The 11262-nt window shown below is 34.5% G+C and overlaps 1 protein-coding gene across 2 annotated transcripts in view; it reads right to left on the minus strand.

Moving 5' to 3' along the window:
- Nucleotides 1-8758: 8758 nt before the first annotated feature.
- The window catches only part of LOC142358640 (uncharacterized), a 478284-nt gene continuing 475780 nt past the window's right edge, over nucleotides 8759-11262 (minus strand). For both annotated transcript variants that reach the window (XM_075410104.1, XM_075410103.1), the window contains exon 5: nucleotides 8759-9915. In XM_075410104.1, coding sequence (XP_075266219.1) covers nucleotides 8858-9915 — 1058 coding nt within the window. In that variant the 3' untranslated portion in view covers nucleotides 8759-8857. The remainder of the gene's footprint in view (nucleotides 9916-11262) is intronic.

An 11262-nucleotide genomic window follows, 5' to 3' on the forward strand; every position in this document is an offset into this window, starting at 1 on the left:
GTGTCCAATATGAGTTGACTAGCTTGGGATCCTATTGAACATAAACTTTCTGAAGTCTTTTGTTTAACAAAGGAGAGAAAACTGTGTTCAGTGTCAGGAGAGAATTATAAACTCGGTCTATAGTTGCCGATTGAATTGATAATTTTAAAATTTGTTGTCAAAAATGATAACAAATTGCTTAAAATTAGCAATGTTCACTATGGTTTCAAACTCCAAGTTTCCGTCCGAGTTTTTGTGTAATGACAGCGAACATGACAGTTAGAAAAGGGAGAGAAAGAGATTAGTTGGTCAAGTTACAGTAGATTCGAGAGAGTATGAGGTAGTTGAATTCAGAAGGCCGCTAAGAAAATCGATTTTTTAAATTCTGGTAAGACTCTTATATAGTGATTATCAGCTAAAAACGAAATAAATCACAAAACTAAAAACGACAAATTTTGGAAGACTATATAGATGTTCAATGTGCTAAATTTCAGCTCTCTAAGTATTCTACTTCAGTAACGGGATAAATTAGCAATTTACAAGGCGAAATTTTGGTAATATCTCCTATTTCCTGGCACTATAACTTTCTAATTAAACCATTGTGAATGAACTTGAGTGAAATGTTAGTCCACGCATGCAATTTATGTAAATATTTAATATGGGTTGAAGTTTCAAATCTAACACTCAGAACTTGCTCTGAGAGAGGAGTAAAATTTGCACTTAGGTGCCATAAACCTGGTGTAAAGTTATAATGGCAGTTCTTGTCTAATGCGCAGTTAAATAGTTTGCGAGGGAAAAATTTCTGTACCTTAGGTAATTAACTTATATACGTTATTTGCTCATGGGTCATTAATTACAGTTCAGTTTTGCTTTCCGTAACATTTGTTGTGTTGAAATCGACAGTTTGTAAAAAAAAACTCTGCGCGAGTTATTGAAACTGTATGAATATTAAGATATATAGACGTTATCTCTAGGTGACAGACTGCGGAGCTGATTCCACACGTACTTTATTTCAGTTTTGCATTGAATGTCATATTTGCTTTCAGCCCTTCCGTTGTTATGAATCAGTTGCACTCTCAAGTCTAAAATTTGAATTCTTAACAATATTCTAGATCATTCAAAATTCTTAATTTCTTGAATTGTCTTAATAAATACAATAAATTACATCTTCAAACTTGTTTTTTCTCTTTAATTTTCAAGATTTCCGTAAATCTTTTAAAATTGAATTTTTAACTTTAGTTGTCTGTCATTTTTCGTGAGCTTTAGTGCGGCGTATGAAAGAGTGGATGAGGGGAATATGCAAAAGAATTGAAGAATTGTTGAAAAAACTAGGAGCAAAATGTATTAGTGTTTTGTCTGGTTTCGATGCTGCTTGGATCAAAGGAATCGCAAAACAAACGAAATTGTTGCTGTGCCTTTACACATATCTGCATCCAACATTACTTTACTGTTTCTTTTATAGAGAGTATCTCTAGCTAGCTCATTTTGTATCAATTTTGTCAGGGCAAACTTTGCAGATTGCAATTTTTTAAGAGAACATTTTAATTGAAATCATTTTTGAGAATTTGATGTTCCTGAGCTGTGTTTTCATACAAATCTATCGTTCTAATAGGTCTTCATCCGAAAGGGATGATTCAAGTAGTATTGTAAGACATATAAGGACAAAAAGATTTGAATACTTTTTAGGCAAGCAATTAAAACCCAAAAAAGCTATTGTTTTTTAGAAATAGGCTTGAGGAATTGACAAGGACATAACCTGATTTCTGATGTTAGATAAAAAAATTTTTCTACTTTTGAAGCATGAAGTTATTTGACAGTGTACTGTATCATGGGCCATATCCTTTCTTATAGCCTAAATTGCTTTCTCTTGATAGACACAATTATGCTCATCTTCGGGTACAGTTTGAAAATGTTCGCAAGATTTGTAATTTTCAAAAAAGTTTACGTAAATTTTTGATTGCCGTGATCTGATGCCTTAACCAAAAACAGTTAACCATAGCAGGATACGCCAAAAGAATTTGTAATTTAAATTTACTACGTCTAATGCATGTGACTTCCTGATTTCTTCGTTTTCCACACAACAATAATCTATTAGCTGCGAAAGAAATTTTAAACCTCAATTTGTAAATCACGTTTACAAATTGAGGTTCCAAATTTCTTTCGCAGGGCCAAGAACATTACAGATCTGGCATCGGTGGTTCAGGTTACAAAAACAGTCATTTACTGTTGATTACAAGCGATACACTCGTCCAGAGATACAATTTCAATTCCAAACTTCAGCTTTTTCAGTAGATATAATCTAATACATGAACACTGATCTTAAGCTACAAAATCTACTTTTAAAGAAGCTCCAATTTTTTCTCACCTCTGTTATTCAGTTAAAAACGGAAGAATTTAAATGTGGTCAGGTTTGTTGAGTCAGGTTAATCGGATTTCTCAGTTGACACATTTGTCTTTCGGGAAAAGAATAATATTTCCCTTATATAAACTGTAACATCGATCAATGAAAGTCGATTGATTATCAAAAAGTGAAATCTTGTGGGGAATATTATAGAAGGTATCAGAACAAGTGAATGTGAATCTTGAAATTATAATCCAATAATCCTTTAGTGGGATATTATTTAAATGCGTGGTGGTCATATAACAAAGCAAGGTATATTGAGAAGACCCAACTCTTCTAAGTGCGAGAAAGGAATCTGATTTAGTTAACTACTAAGTTGTTCGGGGTTATACTTTTCCAAGAAGATAGCAATAGGGTTTTCGTTAGAGAAAAAAGCAAAGAAAACTACAATTATTATTTCTTTAGAAAACAAAAAACTCGTTACCGCTTAAATGACTGTTGAATTTCAAGCGCTGGTTTGCTTTATTACTGACCTTCCCAACTGAGCCGGGATTGATTGAAAGCACAATAAGAAAGCGTGTTTGTCCGAAGCAACTTTTCTCACAAGTTAGAACTAATTGGTCAGCTTTATAGCTCCAATTGTTTGAGTTTGATGTGCTCTGGTCTGTTAACTTATGATGTACAAAATTTGTTGTGAAAAATAATACCAAATTGCAATTTTCACTATGGTTTCAAACTCTAAGTTTCCGAGTTTTTGGTTAATGACCGCGAACATGACAGTTAGGAAAGGGAGAGAAAGAGATTAGTTGTTCAAGTTACAGTCAGCTCGAGAGAGTATGAGGTAGTTGAATTTAGAAGGCCCCTAAGAAAATTGATTTTTTAAATTCTGGTAAGACTCTTATATAGTGATTATCAGTGTTAAACAAAACCTGTGTGATCAAACCTGATCAGCTGAAAACTAAATAAATCACAAAACTAAAAACGACAAATTTTGGAAGACTATATAGATGTTCAATGTGCTAAATTTCAGCTCTCTAAGTATTCTACTTCAGTAACGGGATAAATTAGCAATTTACAAGGCGAAATTTTGGTAATGTCTCCTATTTCCTGGCACTATAACTTTCTAATTAAACCGTTGTGAATGAACTTTGAGTGAAATGTTAGTCCACGCATGCAATTTATGTAAATATTCAATATGGGTTGAAGTTGCAAATCTAAAAACTCAGTACTTGCTTTGACAGAGGAGTAAAATTTGCACTTAGGTGACATAAACTTGGTGTAAAGTTATAATGGCGGTTCGTTATTTGTTCGTAATTAACAAAATATTTGGTTTAAACATTTCGTGGGTCTTCCGACTATAGTAAATTGATTAATTACGCGTTTCTTGTCTAATGCGTAGTAAATTAGTTTGCGAGGGAAAATTTCTGTACCTTGGGTAATTAACTTATATACGTTATTTGCTCATGGGTCATTAAGTTCAATTCAGTTTTGCTTTTCGTAACATTTGTTGCGTGTTGAGAGCAACAGTTTGTAAAAAAAACTCTGCGCGAGTTATTGAAACTGTATGAATATTAAGATATATAGACGTTATCTCTAGGTGACAGACTGCGGAGCTGATTCCACAAGTACTTTATTTCAGTTTTGCATTGAATGTCATATTTGCTTTTAGCCCTTCCGTTGTTATGAATCAGTTGCTCTCTCAATTCTAAAATTTAAATCCTTAACAATATTCTAGAATAATCTAAATTCTTAATTTCTTGAATTGCCTTAATAAATACAATAAATTACATCTTCAATCTTGTTTTTTCTCTAATTTTCAAAATTTTCGTAAATTTTTTAAAATTATATTTTTAACTTTAGTTGTCTGTCATTTTTCGTGAGCTTTAGTGCGGAGTTGGAAAGAGTGGATGAGAGGGATATGAAAAAGAATTGAATTGCTGAAAAAAACTAGAAGCAAAATGTGTACCAGTTCTTCAATCATTTGTTCGCCAAAAGTGACGTGACAACGGAAGAGTGCAATCTTCAAGAACAGGAAAATAGCTATGAGCTCTACGTGAAGCGTGGTGATATGTGAAAAACAGGCCCAAAGTTGAAAAAATGTACATCCAGCTGCAAGAATGGAGCCACAAAGTAGTGTTTGGTCTTTGAGTAAAGTCTAAAAGGCTGCGTAAGTACAAAACCTAGGGCTCCCGTATATACAGGAATAGAGATAGGTAACTTACTCAAACTTTTAATGAAATTGGCTCCATGTGTTGCTCTCAATGTCTAGTCTGAATCTAAACTGATCTCTACAGTTGGGACATCTCTCAACCCTATGGCGTGAGATATATCTATTTGAAACCATTCTATCGTTGTATCAGTCGAATGAGCCGGATAACGATTATTGTCTTTTGTCATGGCTAGGTTGTTCGGCGGCAACTGTAGGCCTAATTTCTAAGAAGAGTGTTTTCTCTACAGCGTGCCAGAAATAAGCGGCATCCTGATCAGAATCGTTGCATGGGGAACATTGTGTAAGATTAGGGTTGTTATGGAGGTTTCAGGTATGAGGATGAGTAGAAGGTGGAGCATTACCAACCGGACTAGACAGGTAATGTGAGTTAAAAGCGAATTCAGTTAAATACATTTGATGACAGACATTGTGCTGAAATAAATCAATTAATTAAACATACCCGGCAGATTGCCGGAAGATAGCCGCCGCTGATTCCAATAAGCATGATTGGGATTGAAAGAAGATATTGAAAAAAAAAAGATTTTTGTACAAAAACATTTTTAAGTCCGATTTATTTTGATGGCATTTCGTAGTTGAACATAACGTACTTCTGTTTCTTAGAGAGAGGCTACAGGGGCTACAAAAATACCAATAAGCATTAGAGATGGTAACTAAGACTTATAGGAACGACGTTCAAATAGCGGGCATCTAAAATTGGGCTTTATGGGTTTATCCCGTTTCTACTTCTGACTTCAATTTTTTATACTGACTCTGTTCATTTTGAATTGCTTTGCTGAGCAACTGATGTTCAAAATCACTCTTAGCAGAATGAGAGAAGAGAGAAACTAGCCTAAAGAAGTCAAAAAGATATCACGCAAAATGTTAAAAAAGCGGCAAAATGAGGTAAAGCGAAACATTTTTTTATTCGACGAAATAAAAAAACATAGCAGGACAAGTCCTGAAATACAATTCACAGAATTGAATGAAAAACTTAGAAGTACTCTACCTGACCAGCAGATCACGAGAACAAGGCCAGCCGTAAAAGAAACAAAATCATCTCCAAAAAACAGAAATTAAAACAACAAAAAAAACTGAATAAAAATATACTCATTGCTAAAACTCTAGAAGCCTTTACCCCTAAGGCAAAATTTGATCTCTTTAAGTATACCTATTTCAAAAATATGTTCAAAACCAATTTTTGTTTCTGAAATCGGTCCAGTATTATATCTGCAATAACTGAAAGAAATTCATTGGCCCTTGAAGATCGATTAACTCGAAAATGACCGAAAAGTTAAAAAAAAAGAAATCAATTGCAAATTTTAATGAAATATTACGGAAAATCGTGATATTAAAATCTTCCGAATCGTTTCTGTGTATCTAGAGGCTATTAGACGCCATCCCGTAACCCAATTCCAAGCCTTCAAAAATTCATGGGCTCAAAGACCGATTGGCAATAATTTTTAGAAAAAATTTCAAATTTCAATAAATAGAAATTTTTTCAAATAAAATATAGAAAACCATTCACTTGCCCCTAGCAACTTTAATAACAAACTATCAAACCTTGGATGAGGTTAGTTGGCTACTGAGGTGAGAAAAACTGACTAAAAGACAAAAGCTTAAAAAAATTGCAAATTTTATCAAGAAATGTCTAACACTCGAAAGGTTAAATTGTTGAAAACAAATCTATTGAAAATGACAACCATGCAGTAACTCTTTATCAGACCGTTGAACAGGTTTTCTGGCACTTGCGATAGGACAAAGATCAAAAATTGACAAAAACTTTTGGAAACCTTAAAAAAATTGCAGATTTTTTTAAAAAAATGCTAAAATTCGAGACATTAAAACGTTGAAAACCAATTTATTATTACTATAAACGATGCAGTACCCTATTATCAAACCTTAAAGGAGAATCCCTGTCCCCTGAAGCTGGAAAAACTCAAAAAATGACAAAAAATTTCACCAATAACTTGAAAAAAAATTGCAAAAATTAGTATTATTTTGCGTGTTTGTGTTTGTAGTACCAAAACTTATAGCTCATAAAATGGTCATAACAAGCAAATTTGGGTCGCAAACGACCTTAATCAACTTTTAAAAACTTCAACCTAAGACTAATCAAACAAAAAAACAAAAACATGAAAAATTGCACCATTTTGAGCCCAAAATTCCTAAAAATGACCTTTTAACCTTAAATTAAGACCATCCCAGTAGCTGCACCACTATCATTTCTACCGTAGCTACCAAGTCTCAGTTCCAAAGTAATACTATAATCCTATTGATTGAGAGGCAAAAGCACAAAACGAAATCATTTTTTTCTCCCAGCAAACGATTATGCTCAAAAAGAAAATCTCATCTTTTTCCCCCACTGAAGCACCAATTCATTTTTATGATAACCTCACAAAGAGATCTAGAAGAACCAGGAAGGCACTCGATTCCAACAACGATACCTCCCCCAGCAGAGCGAACGAAACAAAATTCAGGAACGAAAAAGCATTTTAAGCAAAATCTTTGTAAATTGATTGAACAATGATTACTCACCGATAACGCGTTCATTAAGGCACATTTAGCTCAAAGCTTCTGTTATCAAACAGGTCACAGTTCAATTCTCCCTTCCGCCAATTTACAGAGCCACAGTATCAAGCTTCCGGCTTGTGATTGATAAGAGAAAATGACAAATGCAGTTCAAATCACTTATTAGTACCACTGGAATACGACAGTTGCATCACTTTAACTTTAACTTTTTCGTAATGTAACCCGCACAAGGAAAAATTGAAGAAACATTTGAACTATAAAAGAAATAAATATATTACGTTAGTTAGCCGAGAGAAAGATAACAAAAGCTGGCAGCAAGTAACTACCACTAAGAGATGTCATGCCCTCCCATCAAAAAGAACAATGTCATCTCAGAAATCTAACAAGAACAAAACGCTGAGGATACCATTTCACAGGATCAACGGTCAGAATTGCACTTGGACAAACTTACATGATAGTCATCTCTTCTCAGACAGGACATAGCTTGAAAATATTCTGTTTAATGACAAAGAAATAAATGTTATCCAAGATTGTTAAAACAGAATACTCTAATGCCCATTTGAATTCTATATTTTGGCAGTAAAAATACACGAAGAAGCCAACAAAAGTCATTATTGCTTCATTGGTAAAATGTATTATTTACCCAATCTTATCAGCAAATCAAAAATTAACATAGCCGGCAGATTGCCGGAATAGCTGCGAAAGAATAGACCTGCGTGCCATATAATAGAGATAGAAACAGATACAGATCTAAATTGAAAAAAAAAATCGACGCCGCTCAAAAAGCTAGGTAAAAAAACATTCAGCGATAAATTGGTAAAGCTTGTTAAAATTCATTCCACAGAAGCCTCTTATTAGGGACCTTTACTGGACATATGAGTTCCTTTGACCTTAAACAAATTCAAATTAAACTTAAGTTTTAAAGTGGAAAAGTCATTTTATTGAGTGAGGTAAGTCACATATGATCAAAATCTAATCACGCAAATAACCTAAAAACTTTCGGTAAAGCGAGTGAGAAATGACGTCACGCGCGCAAATGCCGTTAGTGAGAGGAAGAAGTCATTCAGAAAATTTGACTTTTTCAGCTTTGCTGTGTGAACAAATGTAAAACGAAAAAAGAGCGTCAGACGACGAAACAAAAAAACATAGCAGGACAAGTCCTGACGTACAATTCAAAGAATTTTCATTGACTCAACAAACAACTAGACCTAGAACGGACAATGGGTGAATTGGGAAAACCATTTCTAAAAAAATTCAGATGAAAAAAACAAAAAAAAAACAGAAAATCAATGTCAAAATGCTGCTAGGGAGAACAAAAAACCACTAGTGAGATATGTAATTTTGATTCTAACAAAAATCTAGGTCCAGAATGAGCTGTGAATTGATTGGGAAAGCTATTTAGAAAAAAAATCCGATCCAAAAAATCGAAAAAACAGTAAAAATCAGAGTGAAATTGCCGCATGTGAACAAAAAACCACTAGCGAGAAAGCGAATTTTTGTTCAAACACCGTTTTCTCACTCTACTTTAAAATTAGAGCGAAAAAAATTCACGCCGCAAAACCACTCGCTTTTTCGATCCATTTCCTGTTTCGGCGTGACCAAAATCACCACTCCAATTTGACTTCAAAAATCATGAAAATGTGTGAACAGATCTTAAAAAAAAAAGACAGCGCCCCAATACAATTCAAATTCTTTGAATTGTAAAAACCAAGAGCACCGCAATATAGCTACGCTCAGCTTACAGCTTCGCAGCTATAAAAACACAATTTAATCACTCAGAATACATATAGCCAAATTATTTACTCCACCACCTTAAACCTGAAAAAGTTGGTTAGATAATGCAGCATCAACTGCTGGAGTGCCTCCTCTTTAGTAACGAACAAAGCCGACCTCAACACCTGGTCATCCAACTCCAGTAAACATCGCCATCTGTTCAACCTTGGCTTGAAGTCGATATTCAAAGAGTCCACAGTTAGACCTGTTCTCGCCTCAAACAAAGATGCCAACAAGCACAAATCATCAGAACTCCTTTCAGGAATACACAGCTCACTCGCTTCACTCTTGACATGAAGCATGCAGTTCTTTGCTTTTCTCAAACTCTCGTTCACAGCCATAGTCAGGGAACAAACGGACTTAGACTTTCTTCCGTAAAAAAAGTACCGATCATTGCACAGACAGGTGACAATAAATTGACTTTTTCTCGAGTTCCAATCCAAATTTAACTGTAATGAATCCACAAAACTATTTCCTTTTAGCAGCTGAAGGTTCTCAAACTTCAAGTCAACTAAGGCAGGAGTTCGAACAGATTCAGGAAAATTAGTAGTCTGAAGAATTTTTTTCAGGGCCGTTAGGTCCTGCTTTAGATTTTCAAGATATATTGAAAGTTTTCGATTCTCGTTCTCTAGACTGTCACTACAATTATTATCGCTGTCGCTGAGGTATATAACTTCACCAGATCTGGAGTCATTATCATTTCGTGTGTTTGATTCATCGCAATTGTCAGGACCCAATTCCATTTGATCTGTTTGAGATAGCTGATCAGCTGGCAAAATTCGGGTTCCATGGGGTGTCCACACCTGTTGTTGACCACTGAAATTAAGGTCTGTAATTTTTTCAAGTTGAGCACTTTTTCCTCTGGTCTCCAATGAGAAGTTAAGCAGCAGTTCAAGTTCCTTCAGCTTTTGAACACTTCTCTTAGCCAACTGGCAATAATCAGGCTTTGCATACAAATGTCTCTTCCTACGTGGCTTAACTTTCTGAATATCTGATAGCAGTTTATGAGCTTTAACCCTCTCGCCAGAGCACATATACAGCATTTTTGCGCAACACGCTTCGTACACAAATGCTTCCTTGCTTCCTAAAACAAAAGCTACTTTAAATGGATCACATTAATAAAAACAATCTGTTGAATGGATCACATTAATAAAAACAATCTGTTGAATAAAGAGCAATTTGGATTCCAAAACAAAAAATCTTCAACAGATGCAGCATTGTTTTTCACTAAGACAGTAATAGAAAACCATGAAAATGGGAAAAACACAATGCAGCAATTTTCTTAGACCTTGCAAAAGCATTCAATTCAATTTCGCACAAAATACTTTTTTAAAAAAGCAGAGTGCTTCAACTTCTCTGAGCCTGCAGTTAAATTATTGAAATCTTATCTCGAAGAAAGATCACAATGAGTCAAAATAGGCATCGGGGTCTCAGAACCCATTTTCGTTAATCATGGAGTACCGCAAGGTACAGTATAGGACCTTTAATTTTTCTTTTATACGTTAACGATTTTTCAGAAAAAATCAAAGGTGACTTTGAGCTTGCTCAATTTACAGACGATACTAGTATTCTATGTTGATATGAACCAGGAGAAACAATTGCAACAAAAATTAAAAATATTTTATTGAAGACTGACAGTTACTTGAAGGAAAACCAACTCACTTTGAATGCTGATAAAACAGAACTACTTCATTTTTCTACCAGGGACGAATTAAAACCAAAAGTTACTTTTAACGGAAATTTAATAAAATCTGCTGAGAGTTGTCGTTATCTAGGAATACACCTTGACTCAAAATTGACTTTTGAAGCCTATCTAAATGTAGTTTTAAAAAAATGGCGGCCGACATTCGCTCACTATATCTGGTAAGAAACCATATACCTTTGGAAGTAAGGCTGCAAGTTTTCAAATCTTTAGTCCTGTCTCATTTGTCATTCAGTGGAGTTTATTTACAAACATTGTCAGCAAAAAACATACAGCGTATAAATCGACAGATTAATTGGGGCATAAGAGTGTTGCATGCGTCGTAAATTCGATCATTGTCGTGCTATCCTCCTCCAATCGCATGTCCTACCAGCTGAATTAATTATTTCAAAGTTTAGTATATTGAAACTCCACACAGACTTGAATTAGAGGATAGTATCAGAAACATTTAAAAAATGTGCAGACCGGCTGCAGTTAAAACAGAACAAACGGACAAAACAGCTGATAATAAAAACGGAAAAGTATACGCACCAGAGTAAAAGATCTTTGATTTAGAAGAGCGTACAAAAATGGAACAAGTTACCCCTTAACGTAAGAGCGACGGAGAACAAAACTCTTTTCAAAAAAACCTTAACAGAGTTTTTACAACGTCAGCATGAAAACTTTCCAATAGATAGACAGTTAGGACATTCGTGTCTTATTTTTATATACAATAGAACGAACAGATGG

This window comes from Convolutriloba macropyga, chromosome 2 (assembly GCF_964194025.1).
Source record: "Convolutriloba macropyga chromosome 2, txConMacr16.3, whole genome shotgun sequence".
Taxonomy (NCBI): domain Eukaryota; kingdom Metazoa; phylum Xenacoelomorpha; order Acoela; family Convolutidae; genus Convolutriloba; species Convolutriloba macropyga.